At 35.3% G+C, this 25,099-nt stretch overlaps 1 protein-coding gene across 8 annotated transcripts in view; it reads left to right on the top strand.

Annotated features, from left to right (window-relative positions):
* The window catches only part of NOL4 (nucleolar protein 4), a 420,442-nt gene that overhangs the window by 211,533 nt on the left and 183,810 nt on the right, over positions 1-25,099 (top strand). For all 8 annotated transcript variants that reach the window (XM_064578812.1, XM_064578809.1, XM_064578811.1 and 5 more), the window contains one exon: positions 1,800-2,083. In XM_064578812.1, the coding sequence (XP_064434882.1) occupies positions 1,800-2,083 (284 nt within the window). The remainder of the gene's footprint in view (positions 1-1,799; positions 2,084-25,099) is intronic.

Genomic DNA, 25,099 nt, shown 5'->3' on the forward strand with positions numbered 1-25,099 from the left:
CCTCATAAGAGTCAGAGTAATCTCCTTAAAAGATTTTTTTTTTTATATCACCTCCAACAATAAAATTGCTCCTATTTGCTCCCAAGGTCCAAGCCAAGCTCTTGATTATACAAAGCACATCCTCTGCCTCCGTATCTAGGTTTCCCTTTCTGACTGTTTTGTTTGCACTCAACACCCCAACCTTATTTCTCATCTGCCCTGCACATTCTGTCCTTGAAGATATTGCACCTACTGATCTCTAGGTTGCAAACGCTGTCCCCCAACTTCTTCACCTGGTTAAGGCTTACTCATCTTTTGAAATTCAGCTCATATGCCACCTTCTTTAGGAAAACTTCTGTGGTGTCCTTACCCCCTTGTTTTGAATCAAAGCCTTTTTCCTCTGCATTTTAGTTGCATGTTTGTTTGTTTTTTTCATGTCTTTTAATTATTTGTGAACTCATTGAAGGCAGAGTCTCTGTTGGCCAAATTATTTAACCCCCTTCTGGCCAAGTGTAGGTATTCAATAAATGTTGAATAAATGAATGAACAGGTGAATGATACCACTCCTTCAGAATTTAAATATTATTTTCATGAATTTAATTGATTAGAAGGCATTAAATATTTCATTGCATCCTACAAAAATAAAGCAAACTTGAGAATGTTCAGAAATCAAAATATTACTCTTGCGCACTCATATTTATATGGCTTCATCAATAACCCTTAACTAAAGGAAACAATTGAACACCTTCGTCCTTCATAATCCTTTAAAATTAATATAAAAATGAAATTAAGAGAAATAGAATTTTATTGTTTCATGTAAATTTTGTTTCTTACTCTAATTGTTATTGGTGTGTATTTCTAAACAAGCTTATCATTTATTTTAAAGCCAGAAAATTTTGACTAATTTTGTTTCTTCTCTTCCCTGTTTTGCTTTTTATTTATTTATGTTTTTATTCCTACAGTTATTTTATTTTTGTTATTAGAAAATTATATATGTTGTAAATAATAAAGAATATTTAAAAATCTAGTGCCATTCCAGTTAAGAAGAAATTAATATTAACATTTTAGCCTACATATTTTCACTCTTCTCCCTCTATATGGGTATGTGTTTTCTTTTTAGAAAATTGGGATCATTTGACCATTTTTGTAGCTAGCTTTTTCCATTTAACACTTCACACTTCCCATTAATATTAATGGAAAAATATTCCACATTTCCCATATTCTAATCATTCCAACATGTATTGAGCCAATTTTTTATTTTTGGTAATTTCTGTCACTTCTGGATGTTTGCTATTATAAACAACACTGATATAAAGGCCTTTTTACCTACACAGAAATGCACACAATGAAGTCCCAGAAGTGTAATGACTGGAGCAAAGGTTATGAGCGCTTTTAATGTTTTAGATGCATATTAAACACTCATAAAGCTTGAACCAACATACACCCCACTAGCAGGATAAATAATGCTTTTATCAGAGAATTTTCACCAAATCTGGATATTCTCACTAGAAAAACAAACTCTATGCAAATTAATTAACAAGTTTTCTTTGTCTCAATTTGCTTTTCTTTGAGATCGCATTTGAGATTGGACTGTTTTCCCTCTTTTATCTTCTTCTTATCATTTTACTTCATTTCTTGTGCCTAAACGTGCCTACTAGATTACAAATAACGACTGCTTCACAAGTTTGTTTGTAGGGATAAATTACACAGGAGATGTAAAATTACCACAATGCCAAGCACATAATAGGAGCTCAGTAAATGTTAGTTGAAGTAGAAACTGAATGGCACATTAATTAAAATCACACTATTCTTTCCAACAGATGATTCTGCTGCGGAGAGCTTTAACGGCAATGAGACTCTGGGGCACAGTTCAGTTGCTTCAGGGGGAACACACAACAGGGAGATGGGTGACTCCAATGGTGATGGCAAAACTGGGCTGGGGCAGGAGGAGCAGCCTCTGAACCTGAGTGACAGTCCCCTCTCAGCACATCTGACTTCGGAATACACAATAGATGACCACAGCAGTAATGGAAAAAACAAATATAAGAATCTCCTAATTTCTGACCTCAAGATGGAACGAGAGGCAAGAGAAAATGGAAGCAAGGTAAGGTCACGTTACAATTTTCAGCGTTTCTAAGTTCTTCATGAAGGTCATAAAGAAATACATATTTATACGAGAGATGAAGATCGTTGTTGCTAAAACCATTTTAAACAAATCTCAGTAATACGTTGCCAAGAGATTTATAACCATAGATATCCTGTGTCCATATAAGCAATGATTTTCAGGAATAACAGTGAGCAAAATGGATAGTATTTCAGACAAGGCTGTTGGTATGTGGGGTTTTTTAAATTTAAATTCAATTAGCCAACTATAGTACATCATTAGTTTCAGATGTAGAGTTCAGTAATTCATCAGTTGCATGTAACACCCAGTGCTCACCACATCACATGCCCTTCACATTTGTGTGTTTTTATACATGAAATCACTTGATGTAATGTTTCTCCTTCATATAATTCTCCTTCATATAATTTTCTTATGGGTCTGTCTCTGGGAGTTTGTTGAGCTCAGTTGTGAAAGTTGAGCTTTCAGAACACAATTATGGGCTCTAAAAAGATCACTATCTAGTTTCTCCTAGACTGAATAGGTGTATGCCGTAATAAAGTTTCAATTACACTCTCAAGTTTGCTTTAGAGACCCAGGGACTTTGGTCAATAATTTACTCCCCATACGTGGGAGAAATGTGTCAGTGTTCTAGATGAAGCTTGCAGATTAAATAACTGCTGGAACAAGTAATTTATCACAAACTGTATCCTACAAAAGACAGAAACATGTTTCAGACATATCTAAATTTCTAGATTCTTTATATTAGAATAAATTACAATCCTCCCCATTCCCAATTGATTTATTTATTTTTTTAATTTTTATTTTTTGGTCCTTCTGTTTTGATTTCTATCTCTTCACACCCATTTTCAGAAATACTGCCAATTCTTTTTTTGTTTGTTTTTATTTAAATTCTAATTAACATACAGTGTAATATAGTTTCAGGTGTACAATGTAGTGATTCAACACTTCCATGCAACACCTGGTGCTCATCACAAGTGCACTCCTTAATCCCCATCACCTATTTAATCCATTCCCCACCCACCTCCCTTCTGGTAACCATCAGTTTGTCCCATTTGATTTCTTAAAAAAAAAAAAAAAATTAACTTCACATTTCTATCAGTTTGAAATAATGCATGCTGGTGATTTTTGTTCTGTAATTTTTGAATGTATACTTTGGAACACAGAAAGATTTTTATGGAATATACATTTTGACTCCTTCCTCCCACCCCTCCTCCACTTCTAAATTAGAATTGAAGAACTGATCTTTTGACATAGATCTTAAAGCAAAATGTCTTAATTTGAATTAATTTCTGAATTTGCTGAGGCACCATACTTCCTAAATTGGCTCTATTTAAATCCTCTTGCTTGCCTGAGGGTATGTTGTTTTATCCTCTTTTAAGCAAGTCACTGACATCATCAGACACTTAAGCATTTCTGCCTGAGGGAGGCTGCTACAACTTTTGCTGGGGTAAATGCGCAAATATTCTCTCCAGTGGTTTAAAGCCAAATCACACAAGCACAAATGAGTTTGTATTCACTCACATGATCTGAATCAAGGTTGCATTTTACAGAACAAAATAACCTTTAAGTGCTCTGGCCATCTACGTTGTCTGTCTGGTCTTTATAAACATCCTTTTTATGCCATGTATCTGTTGAGTATTTTTCTCAAATTATTCAGTGGTTTGCTCTTCTCTTCTATATCCCTGTATTCATTATAATGATAGGAACTATGCTCATTTGAAACACGCTGTTGCACATTTTAAACAAAGTGAAGTTACTTTTCCACTCTCTAAGACGAAGTTGTAAAAAGCACAGATTGAATTTGGGCTATATGTGAAGAGTAAGATGAGAAATGGACCCGGGGAGGAGACATACCTGAGGAACCAAATATTTAATGGTTTGGTAAAGGAAGGACAGCTGTATGTGAAAGTAGCCAGAGATACAGAAGAAAAATCAGAGGGGCATAGTGTATGGAAGCTAAGTGTAGTCTACCTTTCAAGAGAGTGGTCTGCTCTGATGGACCAATGCTGATATACCAAGTAAGACAAAAACAGAAAATAGTTACGTCTGTGAGAGTAGTTTTAGAACACTTTGGGAGCAGAATCCAGAGTGATTCTTTATTCATTCCTTCAAGGATAACAGAATAAAAGAATATATTCAATATCTGCCATACTTGCACTCATGAAGTAGCAGAGACAACTCAGAGAGGAGTCTTTATTCATAAGACCTTTGAGAAATTGTTTTGGTAAAAAGGGGTACATATACATAGAAAAGTTTCTTAGTAAGAGTATAGGCAAATACCCATTTCTGTGTTAAAACCCTGGGAGTTCAAAGTAAGAAAATACTACTTCTATTGAAGTAATAAAGAAGGCTTCCCTAGAGGAAGTGAGTCTTGAACTTTGAAGGAAATATAAGATTACCATTTTTTCAGAAGGGCTCTCCTGTTGGACATTGTGAAGGGCCTGGAATGCACAGGGAAGATGAGTTGGTCTCATAGGTTAGGGAACCATTGTCTCTTCGGAGCCAGGTAGGACTTCATAACACAATGTTTGAGGAAGAACCCAGTATCATTATGCAAGATAGACTATTTGCCACCAATTAATTTATTCACTGAATATTTACTGAAGGACTCCTACATGCAAGGCACTGTTGTAGAAAGCAAAAACATGGAAATGAGCAAACTAGGGGCTCAGCCCCTCAAAAGTTTAAAGTCTAGCAGGAAAGAAAGGCAAATCCATGATTATAATCTGATTCCATAAGTAATATGATGGGCAAATGGCAAGGTGAAATGAGAAAAGAAAGGTGGGGCACCAATGGGACTATAATGATTTTTAAGGAAGATTTTATAGAGAGATGAATGCCAGCATGAATGTGAAGTGTAAGTAGAACTTATTCAGTTGGAGAGGATTATTTATGGTAGAGCATGTGTAGAGGCATGGAGCCACGAGAGAGCATACTTGGCATGGAGATTTGCAAGGATCTTAGCATGGCCACAGCAGAGAATATGGTGGAGAAATGGAGTACAGAGAGGTTCCATCAGCAAAGTCTTTATGGGCCAGTTCAAGGATTTATGATTGTATCCCATAGCTAAGTTGAGCGTGATAAAGTTGTGGTCAGCTTGCAATTTTAGAAAGATTATCCTGGCTACATCAGATCAGATAAATAGGATAGGGACTAGGAAATAAAAAAGACAGAAAACTGGTTAGAGAGCTATTATGGCATTCCAGGAAGAAAATAATGCAGGAATACAAAATAAAATGAACATATTACTTTTGCTCTTTTGATATTGTATTTGTGGGATATATAGCTCGAGAGATTTTATATTGCCGAACTCCTAGGAATGTTTTTCACATACACTACAGTGTGAAAAACCTCTTTATACATCCCATTAGGATGTAAATTCTATGAGTATGGGAATGGTATCTACCTTGCTTACTGAGGTATGTCTAGCACCTGGCTTAATATCTGGTACATAGTAGGTTCTCAAATATTTTGAAGAAATAAAGTTTTATCAAATATGGGAAGTGAAGCAGAGAACATTCATGAATGATTCTGGCCTTATTGGCTTGATTGACTAGGTGGATGGTGACACCATTTTCCAAGATTCAGAATGAGAAACATTTGAAGAAGTGCTTTTTTGATACATAAGGTTAACCGTGCCTATGGAGTATCCACGGGATATGTTTAATAGGCATCAGGGATATATGTTTCAGCTCAGAAGAAATGTCCAGATTGGAGAAAGAAACATGTGAAAGGTTTAGAAGTGCAGCCTAAAGCTCTTGTGGTTGATGAGATCACCTCAGAAGAGCATAGACTGAGGAGAGAAGAGTCAAGATATATCATCCTACAGAAGAATATCGGCCCATCAAGAACAGGTGGCATAAAAGGAGTTTGTGGAGGGCAAAAAAAAAAAAAAAAGGAAGAAGAAAATGAAGGCAACCAGATAAGGAGATGTTTTAGAAGCCAAAGTGTGGGGCATTTCGAAACTGATGTGTAGTTAAATGGAGTAATCCTTAGGTGAAGTCACATAGGTCTAAACCCAGGCGATGGTTAGGAGTTAATGCTAAGTAAGAGTTGGAGTTAGAACAGGTGGCAGAAGAAGGGGCAGAATTAGTGGGGAAGTGGATTGGAGACGGTTATAGAGGCTGGATAGGGAAGCTGAATCATCTTAATTGTGAAGGAGACTGTGTCTGGAATTTTGTTTTAGGGCTTCTTCTTGCAATGTGAATTTGTATGCAGAGAGCTCTGGGGTTCTTGGCTTTGGATCAATACTTGCTGTACCTGAGGCTGCCAGGTGAACTTCATACGAAAGGTTTAGCACTCATCTTTCACTTAGCACTACCTCTTGTAGTCCTTAGAAATGTTCCAACACTTATGTACAAATTTATAGAGTGACACTACCAATTTCTTCTTCCAGTATTGTTCAGGGTAGCCTCTGTAATAACTTGGAGAAATATAAAAGCTTAATTATATAGTATATTTGAAAAACTTAGATTTCTGTGAGTTTGATATTGACCTATTTCAAAATTTTATTGTGAATAATATCAAACAAAAATGATTATAAAGCATTTAAATCTGAACAGTGAATAGAAATGCTTAAAAAGAATAGCTCAGCTGGACTATGCCATTTACCGATTGCTTGTTATTATGCAAATTCACTCACTAGACCAGTGAATCATATTAATCAATCTAAAGAATAAATATATTGCTTTGAAAGAGCTTAGGTGATATTTATTTTCTGCTTGAAGATGGCCACATTTTTAGAGGACAACTAGTAACATTAGAAATCAGAAGAAAGTAGAAATATTGATTAAAAGCTTAGAAAATGAGACTCCTGAGTAAGTGTAAAGGAACAAGTTATATAGGAAAAGAAAGGTTAAGAAGACACAAATTTGGATATAAATATGTTTCAAATTATTAAGTGAGAATAAAAACAAAACAAAATCTAATAGAGGGAATTATGTAACTTAAAAACACTATCATTGATTTTTTTTTCTTTTTGGTTTTCTCTTTTTCTTTTGGTATTTGTGACCTAGCTGCATTATACTTAAATATGGTAAAATATTCTGAATCAACCTCCCAAAAGAATAATGTTTCAAGTAATAACTGTGGTAGGAGGGTGATTATTGTTTGAGGGTTAATGTGTCACTGTGGTTACTGCATATTTGGTTTGGTTTTTGGCTCAGTTCCAAGACCCTTCAATCTTCACTTTATTAAAACAGTATTTTTCTCTAAAGTGGTCCATGTGACACTTTTTCAATGAATCTTTCCTTTAAATTCTTACCAAAATGGATATTGACATTCAAATTAAAGTTTATAAAATACTTATCATAATTACCATTAATAATTACTATGTAATTTTATTTAGACATGATGAATGGAAGTAGCGCATTTTTCTAAATATCTTTGTAATATTTAGGTGTAAGGAGATTGCCTTTTAAAACATAAGAGCCATGGATTTACTTTTGGAACAATGTTATCTTGGTCTTTGTTGTGTGGATATTCTAGCTCATTATTGTTTTAACTTGATGATTTTCCTTTCTTTTTTTTTAAATATTTATTTATTTATTTATTTATTTATTTATTTATTTAAGAGAGAGAGAGAGAATGAGAGACAGAGAGCACGAGAGGGAAGAGGGTCAGAGGGAGAAGCAGACCCCCCCACTGAGCAGAGAGCCCGATGTGGGACTGGATCCTGGGACTCCAGGATCATGACCTGAGCTGAAGGCAGTCGCTTAACCAACTGAGCCACCCAGGCTCCTAACTTGGTGATTTTCAATATCTAGCTTCTTGGTGTTATATAAAGATTTGGGCACAGATCTTCTTCAGGGTAGAAACAGCAGTGTATATTCAACAAATATGCCTCATGTGCCAGGCACTGTCCTGGGTGCTAAAAAAAAAAAAAAAAAAAAAAAAAAAGTTTATGTCATTAAGAACTCCCATTTACTAGAAAGATAGACACAAAAGTAAATAAGTGTGTTATAATATAGAAATTAATTTATATGTAGGTGTGCCTTCTAGGCCTACTAACCATGTCCTGGAAAGTTCCCAAGTTAATTTTTAATGGTTAAGTAGGAGATAGCCACTTGGTGAAAGGAAGTAGGAAATTCGCAAAGAACACAGCATTAAACTAAGGCCTAGAACTGTTGAGGATGGAAGTGGTGAGAGATAAGTCTGGAGTGGTAGTTCAGGGTGTCAGGATAGGGTAGGCTATGGATGCCCTTTTAAAGCTTGAACTTCACTCTGTCGTTGACAGGGAATTTCTTAGGATGGAGGATAGGAAAATAGCATGAGCAGATTGTGTTTTGGGGTAGATCATTATGGCATCTTTGTTACAAGATGGCTTTAAGTGGCATAAAAAGGGAGGGAGCTATTAACAGGATGAGGTCTTGCCTTAGTGAGGTGGTGGTAGGAATGGAAAGGAAAGCAAAGAATTAAGAAATATTTAGATTGTTAAATGGGCAGAGTTGGGAGTTTGATTAGGTAAGTGATGGAGGGTGTGAAAGACTTAGAGCCAGGAGATAAAGGATATATTAGTTCTGATATTAAGATGTTATGTCAACTGTAACAATGATGAACACTTACTTGGGTATGCTTTCACATTCACAACTCAAACCAACTCCATGTGGTAAAGAGAGCAAGTGTAATTAGCAGCCGTATTTAAACATAAGTGCATAAAATCTAATGGATGCTAAGCTATTTAACTAATATTAATTATATACTTAGTTAAGTGATAGAGCCTGGTGTTGAACACAGATCTTCTGACTTTGCAGCCCATGTGCTTTTCATCATACCCACATACTGGTTGATGTTGTGTAGGACTAGTTATCTCTGTGGACCATATGGTGACTATGATGAGCACGCTCTCCAGAGAGGCAGAGATTTAAAATAATTAGTGAATAGCTCCTTGATAAATGGCACATATTTGCAGTGGCATTTATTATGCATATATTTGTTTTGCCCTCCTATATGAATTACTTTACATAAAAATAATATACTAGTGCTTCTATTAGAAAACTAAGCATGTATCCATTGTTGCTTTTTGTGCATAAATGTAAATAAATGGGTAGTTGAGTTAAAGTGGGTCCTTGAAAAGCCCCAAGGTAAATTTTAGACTTCTATTTTGCTAACTACCAATTTAAGATGGCATCTTCATATATTTTACATATATACATATATATTTACATATGTATTATATATAGATAGAGTGTGTGTATGTGTTTTATAAAATATAAAGTTATGTGGACTTCAGTTCTGCTCATTATTGGACGTATTTTTTCCTTCTGTCCTTAGAAGATCTTTTTTTAATCAAAAGATATATAAGAAGGATATAGTATCATATGATTTTTTTGTAGTGTCTATCATATTTGCAACCTAAATTTAAATGTGTATAATGCTTTAGCAAAAAAAAATATATATATGCCTTATTCAGGGACCATTAAATTAACTACTCTGTAGAATAATATAATTTTAAAACTGCCTCATTTTCCAGATGAAGAAATTAAGACCCATTCAAGTGACTCCTAACACCCAGATCTGTGTCCTTCTGAATCATCATGCTGTCATGGTTACCACCTGCATGTGCTTATATTCTTGACATGTTATTATAGGAAGAGAAGGGGTAAAGTCAACATCTCTGAGTGCCTACTATGCACGATCTAGTCTATGTTTGTTCATTTCACATTTGTTATCTCAGGAGAATGGAGAAGACAAGGGGCTTCTAAAATTTATACCCTGAAATGTGCAAAGTGAAGTTGATTTTAATTCTCCATATGCAGCAAAATATACATTTTGAGTTCCCTTTTAAAGATATGAGTTCAATCAGTTCAATACAAAATCTCAACTGATCCTTCAGCCATCAAGTGCTATGCACTGATAAGTAATCTGGTTAGAGTAATACATTATATTTTTGGCCAAAATACAAAACCAAGGAAAATGACCAGTTATTATCTTTATCTTTATTTGATGGTTAATCAATAGCTCAAAAAGAAATAGGGTTGTATTTCGTATGCTTTGTGTAATTTTGTTTTGTTTTGTTTTGGGTTGGGTTTTTTGTTTTGTTTTGCCTGTGTATGTTTATTTGTCTGTCTTACATTTGTATTCTGTCTTTTGGGATAAGATAAAATGTTTGATATTTTTTAAAATATCATTTGGTCTGTAGGTTATCTTGAGAATGGTAGAGGACCTCTAAGTGAGAGAACTATAATTAATATACCCAGAAGTAATTCATACACATCTCAAAATAATTGGTATTACCAGGACTCCTTGTGAAGTACTTTGATATTGACCCAAATTTGGGGAAAGAATAAAAAAAGAAATACCAGAAACCAAGAGTGATATATTATAATTTGCCTCAATATAATAAATTTATATTATTTTCACTAATATTAAATATTTGATGAGTCTTAAAGTATATTCCTGAAAGCAATTATCTGTAACCTTGTTATTAGTATGATTTTTAAAAAATATTTTTGAATTGAAGATCTTGGGGTTATTTGGAATTGAGAGAATAACATGGATGAGAGTTTAAAGAAAAGGATCAAGTAATAAGTCACAAACTTTCATCCCAAGGAATAATAATGAAAGGTAACATAATTGAGTTCTTACCATGAGTTCAGGCAGTATTCTAAAAACTAACTCATGTAATCCTCATATAACCCAGTGGAATTAGGTTCTGTTATTATTCCCATTTTTACAGATGGGAAAACTAAGACCTGGTGACATTATAAATATGGTTACACTAAGAATTTCTAGGATTTGGATTTAAGCCCCCAATCATTTGGGCCACATTTCAAACATACAATTTGAGTTAAGATCATGGTGTAGGGCCTGAAAATGAGCAGCATATTTAACTTGGTGCTGAGACCCCCAGATGCTATTTTATGGCTCACGGTTACTACTTGATCAGGAAGCCACACTGATCAACTCTGTGACCTGGAGCAAGTCTTTACCTTTTAAGCCTGGATATTTCATTAGTTACATGGGGATAATAATACTTAACCTATAGACAATTGTGACAATTGTTTATATAAGCACATAATAAATGGAATTGCTGTGGTGGTTGTTACTGGCTCCAGAGTTTGGGGCTTAGCTAAATCTTGCAAAAACATTCTTGACTCATAAATATTTATTTGGAAAGTTGAATATCCCTTTTTTATAGCCTACCAAGTACTTACTGAGATTGGCAATTTGGAGAAGCGTTTTACTTTATTTTATCTTATCTAGCAAATACTATCTTTTCTTCCTTTATTCCTTCTTCCTTCCTTATTTCCTTTTAGTTACACTTATTTTCTAGGCATCTGGAATATATAATACATTCCCAGAGGTATTTTATAGGCATTTATTCTAGGACCTATTTCTGTGAATATGTAACAGGCACTCATGGAAATAGATCCTAGGATACCTTGCAATTTCTGCTTGTTAAAATCTTCCTGACCCTGTTGGAATCTGTCCAGTTCAAATGTCACTTCCTTTATAGTATCTGTCTTGATTACCTCAGCGGGGGGGAAAAAAATCTTTTCTTTTCTGAACTTCTAGGGAGAAAGATCCATGAGGAATAAGGACAAGGAGGCAGGATGATAAATTGTGTGGGTGGTGGATTGTATGGTTACGCCTTAAAGTGATTTACATGCATAAAACTTACTCCTTACAAAATGTTTGTTGAACAAAAATGATGCAGGATGTGGGAATAAATCTTATTGATCTTACCCCACCCACTTTCCTATATCAACACTTTCCTCACATTGCCACCTGGCTTCCCCAAACTTCCTCCTATGTAGCTGACTCTGACCTTAATCTGGAATATGAGTATGTCCTATTCCAGGTAATATGTATACAATCTTATTTCTCTGGGCCTTAGAGTCTCATTATATTTCACCATAGTGACTCAATTGAATATGACATCAAAAACCAACAAATCAGGGGGCGCCTGGGTGGCTCAGTCATTAAGCGTCTGCCTTCGGCTCAGGTCATGATCCAGGCTCCTGGGATCGAGCCCCGCATCCGACTCCCTGCTCAGCAGGAAGCCTGCTTCTCCCTCTCCCACTCCCCCTGCTTGTGTTCCCTCTCTCACTGTGTCTCTCTCTGTCAAATAAATAAAGAAAATCTTTAAAAAACAAAACAAAACAAATCCAACAAATGGGGTTACATCAAATATAAAAACTTTTGCACAGCAAAGGAAACAATCAAAATGAATAGGCAACCTAGAGAATGGGAGAAAATTTTTGCAAACCATATATCAGATAAAGGGTTAATACCCCAAATATATAAAGAATGTGTAACAACTCAGTAACAAAAACAAAAAAGTCAGATTTAAAAAGAGGCAGAAGAACTAAATAGACATTTTTCCAAAGAGGTCATCCAAGTGGCCAAAAGGACATGGAAAGATGCTCAACATCACTTATCATCAGAAAAATGGAAATCAAAACCACACTGAGATATCATCTCACACCTGTTAGAATGCCTATCATCAGGAAGACAAAAGAAGATAAGTATTGGAGAGGATGTAGAGGAAAGGGAACCCTTGTACAATGCTATAGGAATGTAAATTTGTTCAGCCACTATGGAAAACTATATGGGGGTTTTTCAAAAAATTAAAAATAGATCTACTGTATGATCCAGGAATTCCACTTCTAGGTGTATGTCTAAAAGAAATGATATATATCTCCTATCTTCTATATCTTAATTGTTTTATATATATAAAAAACATATATATATATGAATATTATTCAGCCATGAGAAAGAAGGACATCTTGCTATTTGCAACAACATGGATGGACCTTGAGGACATTATGCTAAGTGAGATAAGTTAGACTGAGATAAGTTAGACAGAGAAAGACAAATACTATGATATCACTTATATGTGGAATCTAGGAAAAAAAAAAAAAGCCAAACTTGTAAAAACAGAGAATAAGATAGTGTTTACCAGGGGGGGGTGGGGGGTGGGAAAACAAGACAGATGTTGTTTCAGGATACAAATTGGCAACAAATAGTAAATAAGTCTTTGAACTCTAATGCACAATGTAGTGAATATAGACAACAATATCATATTATAATAATCAAACTTGCTGAGAGACTTGATCTCGATTATTGCCATCACTAAAAAGAAATGATAATTATGTGGTGTGATAGAGGTGCTAATTAGTGTTATAATGCCAAACATATAACTATATGTGAATGTATCAAATTGACATATTATACACTTTAAATTTACACAATGTTATATGTCAAATATATTTCAATTAACAAAAAAACAGTGACTCAAATGAATTGAATTTCTAATATGATGATTGATGAGCATAGCATCATCGCAGGCTGGTAAAAGAGATATTTGGGAGTTTATGAGGTCTTGTGTTATGATTCTCAAACGTGCACACTAAATATAAAGAGAATTGATTGGTTTTTAAATTGGTTTCACTTTGGTGTTTCAGACATAATTTTTTAAGACTTAATTTTTTTAGTTATAGTTTTAGTTATAGTTTTAGGTCCACAGAAAAATTCAGAGGAAGGTACAGAGACTCCCCATATCCCCCTTGTTCCCACATACGTATTAACATCCCCTACCAGAGTCATACATTTGTTAAAATTGATGAACCTGTATTGATACATCGTAATTGCCCAAAGTCCATAATTTATCTTGGCATTCACTCTTGGTGTGAATTATATGGGTTTGGATGTATTATATGGGTTTCTATGTATTCCTCAGTTCCTGTATAGGCAGGAGATTGCGGGCGCTATAGAATTGCTTCTGAAAGAGCTACTACCTAACAAAAACAAAAGGTAAAAATATATGAATGCCAATCATTACGTGCAAAAATGTTCTGTGAAAATACAAAGCAGACAATTGAAGAAGGGTTCATAGAGGAAACACTGTGTGTATGAATCAAAGGATAAAGATAGCTGTGACGAGAGAAGTTTGAGGAGGCGAGAAGAGGAGAGTTAAGTCACAAAAGCAAGAAGGCACCAAACTGACCTGGAAGCAAATAACCATGAGTTTGGATAGACTCAAGGGTGCATAAAAGCAAGTCAGGGGGGATATTTCCCAGGGCCAATACTAATATGCTATTTGGTTTATATCTCTGAGTGTGGGGAACTATAGAAAGATGTAAGCATGAGAATGATGCAGTGAGCATGATCTTGGGCAGGAGGATGGATGGCTTAGCACTTCATAGAATGGTTTGAGGATGCTAGAGATAGGAGGTACAGAGAACCTTTTCAGGGGAGAGGTATGAGGGCCCTTGCCAGGGCAGGAGCTGTGTCAGTTTGTTTTAAGCTTATGGAGCTTCAGGTGCTAGAGGGTTGGTTAGGCATGGCTGATGACAGGTGGAAATGTGAGGCCAACATATAGCAGAAAGACTGGGAGGACAGAAGTAGGGGTCATCTGCTGTGTCAACAGGAAGCCAGACAGCAAGTGGCCAGCCAACAAACCTGAGCCTTTTCTATGGATGAAAGAAGAGAAAACAGTGACGAAGGATAGAGATGAAACTGACACAAAGAGCCAGAAAACAGAGAACTTAGCAGGTCCAGGCCCAGAGTAAAAGAAAGGGGGGCAATGGATCATTTTGAGAGTGGAGGAGAAGGAAAAATGAAAGGAACCTTTGACTTGGATATCCCTGGAGACCATCCAGAAGGTAGTTTCAGTTGAGTGGTGAGAACAAAGGCACATCTCAAAGAACTGAGGCATGAGTCAATATACGGTTTCTTCAGAAAAAGGCAGTATAGTAAAAGGGTTTGTTGGATTTGTATGCTTTTAAAAATGATATATGGTTAGAGTAATAGTTTTATGAAAATTAAATATAAGTTTAAATTAATATTTTAACACAATATCTTAACACTGACTTTTCAACTGAATTCAGCAAATAACTTTGGGCACCAATTACACACTGAGCACTGTGAATGATGCTCCAGGGGCATCAGGAAAAGAAGGGAGACATTAAACATGTTACAATGTGACACTCTGGTAAGTGCAGTCACTAAGGATAGTAAATAAGCCACATGTGTAAGAGAATGACTCATTTTATTGAGAAGAGTGCTGGGAATGAAAGTTTGGAGGAATCAGAAAAGATTTTTTTTTCCTGAAAATATCCCACCTTACTTGGGTCTTAAAGGAAAAACAGTTTCCAGCCAGAAAAAGGAAGAAAGATGATTCAAATCTCTGGAATTGACTAAACTGTATGGGCTCAGACAAATTACTTAATCTCTCTTTAAATCAATTTACTTACCCATGAAGTGAGGGAGTAATCTTTATTGCTAAGGACTCTTCATTTAGTCATCAACATAGATTTGCTATTTACTGTGTGCCAAGCCCTGAGTTAAATGCTAGGCACTTGGTAAATGCAATGAGAATCAAATGGAAAAAAAACAAAAACTGAAAATGTTTAATGTGGATTCAGTACAAAATGAAAAGGATCTATCATTTTTTGTGTTACGAATGTAAATGAATGAAACAATGCAGTAAGTTAAGGAAATAATAAGCAGCCAGTCATGCTGAAGACTAGGATGAGTGTGTAGTGTGTATGAGAATGATGGGTGGTGGGGTGTGCTCAGGACGAGAGGAGAGGCAGGAGAGAGGAAATGAGGTGGGAGCCAGATCATGAAGGATCTCATAGGCATGCTGAAGGCTTTGGACTTGATCTTACAGGGAAAAGTGAAAAAGAAAAGGATTTTTCAGCAGGGGGAAGATGTGATTCCACTTGTATTTTAGAAGGCCAAATAGTATGCTCTTCTAATTCACTAAGGTGTTTAATATGATCAAAGTACTGGATTTGCAAAATTGGTAAAGTAAACCTCATTTCATCTATTGAACAAGAATGTACTGAAGATCTACTATTTGCCAGGTATCATGCTGGGCTCTGAGGATGCGGGGATGAATAAAATGCAGTCTGTTCTAAAAAACCCTGTCCATTGAGCAAGGCAGTTACATAAATAGATAATGGCCTATAATAAAACACATGCAATGATAAAGATATACACTAGGCAGCATACTTGCATGAAAGTTTTGGAACACTGGAAAACATCAATAAAAGCCAAAAGATAATCATTTACTTTAATACTTATTCATAAGAAGTTCACAGATTTGGGTAGATTTCAAAAATGCCAAACGTAAAATGTAGAATAAAATTATTTCTGCACCTCCTGCAAAAATATTATTATGCAGGGACTCAGAGAATGAGTATGACTGAGTTTTCTTGGCACTCCTCTTTTTGAAAAATAGGGATAATGTTTATTCCCATAATATTTCACACAATTTTGATAAATGTAATTAAAGGGTATCTACATTAGGAAGGACTGATCCCAGGTTTTGACCTTAAATATAAAGCATGATCATTTTTGACATTAACTTTAGTAAAGTGGCAGTGACTTCTTAATGAAACTTTCATTAATCTACAATGTTCCCAAGTCACGTGGTAACTTTTAATGGGTGAGAAAGTAAATGGGGATTTAATTTACTATTTAATGTTTGTATTGGAAGTTCTTATTTAACACTTATGTTGGAGCTTATATTTAATATTACATATTTTATGTTGTTTTACATCTTACCCATCATTCAACATTTATTGAGCCCTTCCTGTGAGCCAAGTATTATGTTGGCAGCTAGAAATACAAGGGTAAAGAAGACAGAGGTGGTTCCTGTTTCTCAGAGGCTGGTTGGGTCCTGCTAGGAGGACATGCTGAGGGAGGAGCACTAGGAGAGGCACTGATTGGGATTTGGGAAGTCACGACCTCCTTTGTAGAAGAAATAATATCTAAGTAGGAAACTGAAGAATAAGTAGGAGTTACACAAGAGAAAAGCCTTATGTTCTATGCTGAAGGACTGGTTGCAGGCAGAGACAAAACTTGGAGAAAGACAGTGCATGGCATGTTTGAGGAATTAAAAGAACTTCAGTATGGCAGGATTTTTGAGTCTCAGGGACACAGTATCAAAAATGAGTCTGGAAAAGTAAACAGAGCCATATCTCAAAAGTCTTTGTAAATTATGTTTATGAATTTGGACACTGTCACTATAGAAGTCATTAATCGGGCCAAGATTTATATTTTTAGGATGTCTGAAACTGGATGAACCAAGGTAGAAGGAATCAAGATAATCTCAAATACCTTTGAAATAATCTAAACCAGTTATTTTGGTGGCCTAGTGTCTAGCATGGGGACTTGGGTGGATAGTAGTGCACATCACTGAAGTAGGTCTCTGTGTAGATGTCACTTTCCCCACAAAGCTGTTTTGACACCCATTCTGGGAATACTTGCCTCTCTTAGTCCATCATCCCATAACATTCTCTGCTCTTCCTACTCCAATACCTAAATATTATGTTTAAATTTCAGCATTAGTGCTTAACACTCCCTATGATGAAACCTGAGTTCTACCATTTCAGAAATACTGTGCTTGGGGCGCCTGGGTGGCTCAGTCAGTTAAGTGTCTGCCTTTGGCTCAGGTCATGATCCCCGGGGTCCTGGGATTGAGTCCCGCGTCGGGCTCCCTGCTCGTCAGGGAGCCTGCTTCTCCCTCTCCCCCCACCTCATGCTCTTTCTCACTATCTCTGTCTCTCAAAATAAATAAATTCTTTAAGGGAAAAAAAAGAAATACCATGTTTGAACATGCACTTCCTTTACCCAGAGTATTTATTGTGTCTGCTTTCCTCTTCCTACCCAATTCCACATCCCATCTACCCCACACACACTTCTTTGACCTGGTGTGCATCCATTACCTACCACTGGGTTCAGGTATGTAAAGTCTTCCCTGATGATAATGACTATAACTATCTTCTTTTGTCTATTAGAATTGGTATATAATTCTATGTCATTTACATTAGATTCTGAATATATAGGTTTGTATATTTTTCTCCTATGCTGGACCAAAGAAGAAATATGTATCAACCATCTCTGAAGCATTAGCATTTAGTGCAATTTCTAACAAATATTTATTGAATCAGACTGGCTGGAAGATGGTAAAGTATATGTTGTTCTTAGCTAATGTTGTATGTATGAGAAGGACAAAAAAAAAGGATGAGGGCAATTAAGTAGTTTGGAATTCTCTGGTAGAAAGAATTTATAGTCAGAGATTAGAGAATTTAGCTATCATCATCTGCAGTGCTAAAGAAGTAGTGCTTAGAAACACTAAATCTCTCAGGTATATTTAGGAAGAATTCAAGTTTAAAAACAAGTTGTATTGAAGTGTACCCTACTACACTAAAAATAATTAAGCCTTCTGAGCCATCTTCCTTATAATCATTAGGAATAACTGAATTGAAATAATTCTTATTTGCACGAAGCCTGGGTGGCCCAGTCAGTTAAGTGTCTGCTTTCGGCTCAGGTCATGATCCCAGGGTCCTGGGATTGAGTCCCTCATCCAGGTCCCGGTTCCGCGGGGAGTCTGCTTCTCCCTCTGCCTCTCCCATTCCCCCTGCTTGTGCTCGCTCTTTCTCTATCTCTCTGCCAAATAAATAACTAAAATCTTAAAAAAAAAAATTCTTATTTGTGCTGAGATTCCTGACCTACCTACATTCTTGTCCTAACGTATAAAATCTAAGAATATAACTTTGTCCTTAAAATTTTCAGCTACATTTTTTAATTTCAGGTTTATAGTTCGTTACTTTTAGGAAATAAATTCAGTATCAAATCACATTCTCTCTCAAAAGTCATTGTTGAATTTTAAGAACTTCTTTGTTATGACAGTGCTGTCGCTATTTCTGAGTAGAGAAAATAGAAATTAGTATCTGTCATGTCTGCAGCAGAGTTTCCAGGCACTGAGAATGATATAGATATTATCTTTCCCCCCCAAAAGGAGCACACATTGTCAAGTGTTCACACTCTCTTGAATTTTAGCCCCTTGGGATTCTATGATTTAATTTGGATATCGTGCCAGATCAGGAGTGTTCTGGGGACTTTCAGATTTTGATCCAATTATGGTAACAAATCTCTCCTTATTTTCTTTTATAAAGACAGAGACAGACTGACATATTCAACAAAAGTTTTCCCAGAGATGAATGGAAAACAAAGAAATAGTAATGGGAAAAAAAGACTAGTATAAAAACTAATATCTTCAATATCTTCAGTGTCTTTACTCCATGGTAGCTATAGTATAAATATCTATCGGGCAACTATGTATACCATTTTGTTCATAGTTGAAACCTAAGTACCCAACACAGTGTTGAGATCAAGGTAAAATATATTCTTTAAACAAAGTCTGGAATTGAATTAATCTACAGTAATTACCAAAGAGCTGGTTGTATTTTATAGGCACTTTTGCCTGGTTTCTTGCTCTTTCAGCAATTGGCCAACTATTGAGCAGGTTGGCTGTAGGGGCCATATTATATTTTTAAAATTGTATTACTCGTGGACAGTCAGATTAAATACCAAATGCCTGATAATGTCTCCAAAACTATTTCTTATCTACCTGATTTACACTTCTTGGCTGAGAGATGTTCCACTCAATATGACATTTGAATGATCTTTATCCTAGGAATGGAAAATAGATTTCAATTTTTGTTTCAGTCGCTTGGTAGTGACTGTGCTTGTTTTGGAGATACATTTTGCCCAGGCTAAAAATGATCAATTAAAACGTGTGTCCTGGGGCGCCTGGGTGGCTCAGTTGTTAAGCATCTGCCTTCAGCTCAGGTCATGATCCCAGAGTCCTGGGGTAGAGTCCCACATTGGGCTCCCTGTTTGGTGGGAAGCCTGCTTCTCCCTCTCCCACTCCCCCTGCTTGTGTTCCTGCTCTCGCTGTCCTCTCTCTGTCAAATAAATAAAATCTTAAAAAAAAAAAAAGTGTGTCCTGAGCATGGGTTAGGAGAGTAGTGGCATCCAAATAAGAAAGGAAGAAATAAACTTGTCTTTGTTTACAGATGATGTGATCTTAGATATAGGAATTCTATACACTCCACCAAAAAACTGTTAGAGGTAATGAGTGAATTCAGTAAAGATGAAGACGCAAATTCGACATAGAGAAATTATTGCATTTCTATACACCAACAACAAAATAACTAAAAATAAAAAAAATAAAACAATCACATGTACAATAGCATCAAAAACAATAGGATACTTACAAATATATTTAACCATGGAGATAAAATATCTATACACTGAAAACTGTAAGACATTTGTGAAAGAAATTGAAGAAGACACGAAATAAATGGAAATATATTTGGTGTTCACGGAAGAGAAAAATAAATATTGTTAAAGTGACCAAACTACCTAAAGGCATGTATAGATTCAATGCAATCCCTATCAAAATTCCAATATCATTTTTCACAGAAATAGGAAAAATTATCTTAAAATGTGTATGGAATGCAAAAGAATGAATGGCTAAAACAATCCTGAGAAAGAACAAAGCTGGAAGCACCACACTTCCTTATTTCAAACTATACTACAAATTTATATTAATCAAAACAGTATGGTACTGGAGTAAAAATAGACCTAGATCAATGGAACAGAATCAAAAGGCCAAAAATAAACTCCATATATATGGTCAACTAATATTTTACAAGAAAGCTAATACTCAATGGGAAAATGATAGCCTATTTAATAAATGATGCTGGGAAAACTGGACAACCACATGCAGAAGAATAAAATTGGATTCCTAATTTACACAACTTACAAAAATTAACTGCAAATGATTAAAGACTTAAACATAAAATCTGAAACTATAAAACTCCTAAATGAAAATATAGGGGAAAAGCTATTTGACATTGGTCTTGGCAACAATTTTTTGGATATGACACAAAAAGCACAAGTAGCAAAAACAAAAATAAATCTAAAATATTTCTTTTTTAAATTTAATTTTATTATGTTATGTTAGTCACTATACATTACATCATTAGTTTTTGATGTAGTGTTCCATAATTTATTGTTTGCGTATAACACCCAGTGCTCCATGCAATACATGCCCTCCTTAATACCCATCACCTGGCTAACCCATCCCCCCGCCCCCCTCCCCTCTATAACCCTCAGTTTGTTTCTCAAAGTCCATAGTCTGTCATGGTTCATCTCCCCCTCCGATTGCCCCCCCCTTTACTTTTCCCTTCCTTCTCCTAATGTCCTCCATGCTATTCCTTATGTTCCACAAATAAGTGAAACCATATGATAATTGACTTTCTTTGTTTGACTTATTTCACTCAGCATAATCTCCTCCAGTCCCATCCATGTTGATGTAAAAGTTGGGTATTCATCCTTTCTGATGGCTGAGTAATATTCCATTGTATATATGGACCACATCGTCTTTACCCATTGGTCTGTTGAAGGGCATCTTGGCTTTTTCCACAGTTTGGCTATTGCAGACATTGCTGCTATGAACGTTGGGGTGCATATGGCCCTTCTTTTCACTACATCCATGTCTTTGGGGTAAATAATTAGTAGTGCAATTGCTGGGTCATAGGGTAGCTTTATTTTTAATTTTTTGAGGCACCTCCACACTGTTTTCCAAAGTGGCTGTACCAACTTGCATTCCCACCAACAGTGTAAGAGGGTTCCCCTTTCTCCACAATCTCTCCAACATTTGCTGCTCCTTGCCTTGTCAATTTTTGCCATTCTAACTGGTGTAAGGTGGTATCTCAATGTGGTTTTGATTTGAATTTCCCTGATGGCTAATGATGATGAACATTTTTTCATGTGTCTGTTAACCATTTGTATGTCTTCTTTTGAAAAGTGTCTGTTCATGTCTTCTGCCCATTTTTTGACTTGATTATTTGTTTTTTGGGTGTTGAGTTTGAGAAGTTCTTTATAGATCTTGGATATCAGCCCTTTGTAGTGTCATTTGCAAATATCTTCTCCCATTCTGTAGGTTGCCTCTTTGTTTTGTTGACTGTTTCCTTTGCTGTGCAGAAGCTTTTTATCTTGATAAAGTCCCAAAAGTTCATTTTTGCTTTTGTTTCACTAGGCTTTGGAGATGTATCTTGAAAGAAGTTTCTGTGGCCGATGTTGAAGAGGTTACTGCCTATGTTCTCCTCTAGGATTTTGATGGATTCAAATAGTGATCTTAATAGTAGGTCTCACATTGAGATCTTTCATCAATTTTGAGTTTATCTTTGTGTATGGTGTTGAAGGATGGTCGAGTTTCATTCTTCTGTATATAGCTGTCCAATTTTCCCAATACCATCTATTGAAGAGACTGCCTTTTTTCCATTGCATATTTTTTCCTGCTTTGTCGAAGATTATTTGACCACAGAGAAATGGTCAATAAAATGAAAGGCAACATATAAAATAAGAGAAACTATTGCCAATCATATATCTGAAGGGGGTTAATATCCAAAATATATAAGAAACTCATACAACTCAATAGTAAAAAACAAAACAAAAAATATGACTAATAAATGAGCAGAAAAACTGAGTAGACATTTTTCCAAACAAAATATACAAATGGCCAACGGGTACATGAAAAGATGTTCAACATCACTAATCATTAGGAAAATGCAAATCAAAACTACAATGAGATATTAACACCCATCAATTAGAATAGATATTATCAAAAGGACAAGAGATAACAAGTATTGGTAAATATGTGGAGAAAAGGAAACCCTGTGCACTGTTGGTAAGAATGTATATTGGTAAAACCATTATGGAAAACAGTATGGAAGTTTCTCAAAAAGTTAAAAATAGAACTATCATGTGATCCTGCAATTCCACTTCTAGGTACATATTGAAAGAAAATAAAATCAGGATCTTGAAGAGATATCTGCACTCCCATGTTCATTCAGCATTATTCACAATAGCAAAGATAAGAAAAGAACCTAAGTGTCTGTCAACATATGAATGGATAAAGAAGGTAGTATGTGTGTATATAATTACATATATATAATTTAGCCAAGAGAAAGAAGGAAATCCTGCCACTTGTAGCAAATGTATGATATCACTTACGTGTGGAATCTAAAAAAACCAAACTCATAGAAACAGAGAGTAGAATGATAATAGGGGCTGGGGTTGAGGGAAATGGAGAGATGTTGCTTACAAAGAACAAACTTTCAGTTATAAGTTGAATAAGGTCTAGGGATCTAAGGTATAGCATGGTGATTATAGTTAACAATACTTATTACATACTTGAAAGTTGCTGAATAGTAGATCTTAAATGTTCTCACCACACACACAAAAAAATGATAGAGGTGTTAACTAACTCTACTGTGGCAATCATGTTGCAGTATATAAGGGTAACAAATCATAACATTGTACATCTTAAGCATATACAATGTTATATGTCAATTATGTTAAATAACAGGAAAAAAAGAGAAACCCCATCCCCTTTAACTATGACTCTATCTCTCCATTCCTCTCAGCCCCCTTAGCAGCCACTAAACTACTTTTACAGCTCAGTTGATTTCCTATTCTGGACTTTTCATATAAATGGAATCATGTAATATGTGTTCTTTGTGATTGGCTTCTTTAATTTAGTATAATACTTTTAAGGTACATCCTTGTTTTAGCATGTATTAGTACTTCATTCCTTCTTATGACCAAATAATATTCCATTGCATGGATATACAGAACTACATTTTGCCTAACAATTCATCAATTGATGGACATTTGAGTTTTCTTCTTTTTTCTTTTTTTCTATTATGAATAATGCTGCTAATAAGCATATGTGTGCAAGTTTTTGTGTGGACATATGCTTTCATTTCTTTTGGCTATACACTTGGAAGTAGAATTGCTGGTTCATATGGTAACTCCATGATTAACCCTTGAAGTATTGCCAGACCGTTTTCTAAGCTGTGTGTATCATTTTACATTTCCAACAGCAGTATAGGAGGGTTCTGATTTCTCCACATCCTCACAAACACATATTATCTGACTTTTTGATTCTAGCCATTTAGTAGGTGGGAGATGTTATCTCTTACGTTTTTGATGTTCATTTCCCTGATAATTGTTGGTGCCAAGCATCTTTTCTTTGGTTATTTGTATATCTGTTTTGGAGAAATGTCTATTCAGAAACTTTGTCCTTTTTAAAAAATTGGGCTATTTGTCTTCTTATTAAAAAGTTGTGTACGTTTTTTGTATGTTCTAAATACAAGTCTCATCATATATATGATTGGCAAATATTTTCCTCCACTCTGTGGGTGGTCTTTTCATTTTCTTGATAGCATCCTTTGAATCACAGATAATTTTGATGAAATCTAATTTATCTATTTTTCTCACATTGCTCATGTTTTTCATGTCATATCTCTGACTCCATTGCCAAATACAAGGGCATGAAAAATTTATCACTATGTTTTATTCTGAGTTTTATACTTTTAGCTCTTTTCTCCAGATGTCTTAGCACCATTTGTTGAAAAGACTGTTCTTTTCTCATTGAATGGTTTGGGCACCTTTGTTGAAAGTGCATTCACAATAACCACATGGGTTTATTTCTGGATTCTGAATTCTATATCTATCTATCCTACGCCATACTGCACTGTCTTGATTACCATAGCTTTGTGGCAAGTTTTGAAACTGGGAAGAATGAGTCGCCCTATTTTGTTCTTCTTTTTCAGAATTGATTTGGGTATTCTGAGTTCCATGCAGTTTTATATAAATTTTAGAATCAGCATATTAATTTCAAAAAAAAAAAAAGCTTGGATTCTGGTAATGATTTCCTTGAATCTGGAGATCAATATGGGGAGTATTGCCATCTTAACAATTTTAAGTCTTCTAATTTATGAACAGGTGGGTTTTTTTTTTTTTTTGTATTTCCATCTTCAATTTCTTTCAAAAATAGTTTGTAGATTTCAGAATATAAGTTTGTACTTTTTTGTTAAGTGTATTCCTAAGTGTTGTATTCTTTTAGATGCTTTTGTAAAAGGATTTTTTTAAAATTCATATTTGGTTTGTTCATTGCTACTCTATAGAATACTATTAATTTTTGTATATGGATCTTGTATCCTGCAACCTTGCTGAATTCACTCTTTAGTTCTAACAGAGTTTCACGGGATTCCTTAGAAATTTCTACGTATGAAAGCATTTCAGTTGCAAATAGCGATAGTTTTACCTCTTCCTTTCTAATTCTAGGTGCCATAATTTCTTTTTCTTATAAAATTGCTGTAGCTAGAACCACCTGTACAC

The sequence above is a fragment of the Mirounga angustirostris genome, unplaced genomic scaffold (genome assembly GCF_029215605.1).
Source record: "Mirounga angustirostris isolate CCGP_5_RB_7025 unplaced genomic scaffold, mMirAng1.0.hap1 SCAF_14, whole genome shotgun sequence".
Classification (NCBI taxonomy): Eukaryota; Metazoa; Chordata; class Mammalia; order Carnivora; family Phocidae; genus Mirounga; species Mirounga angustirostris.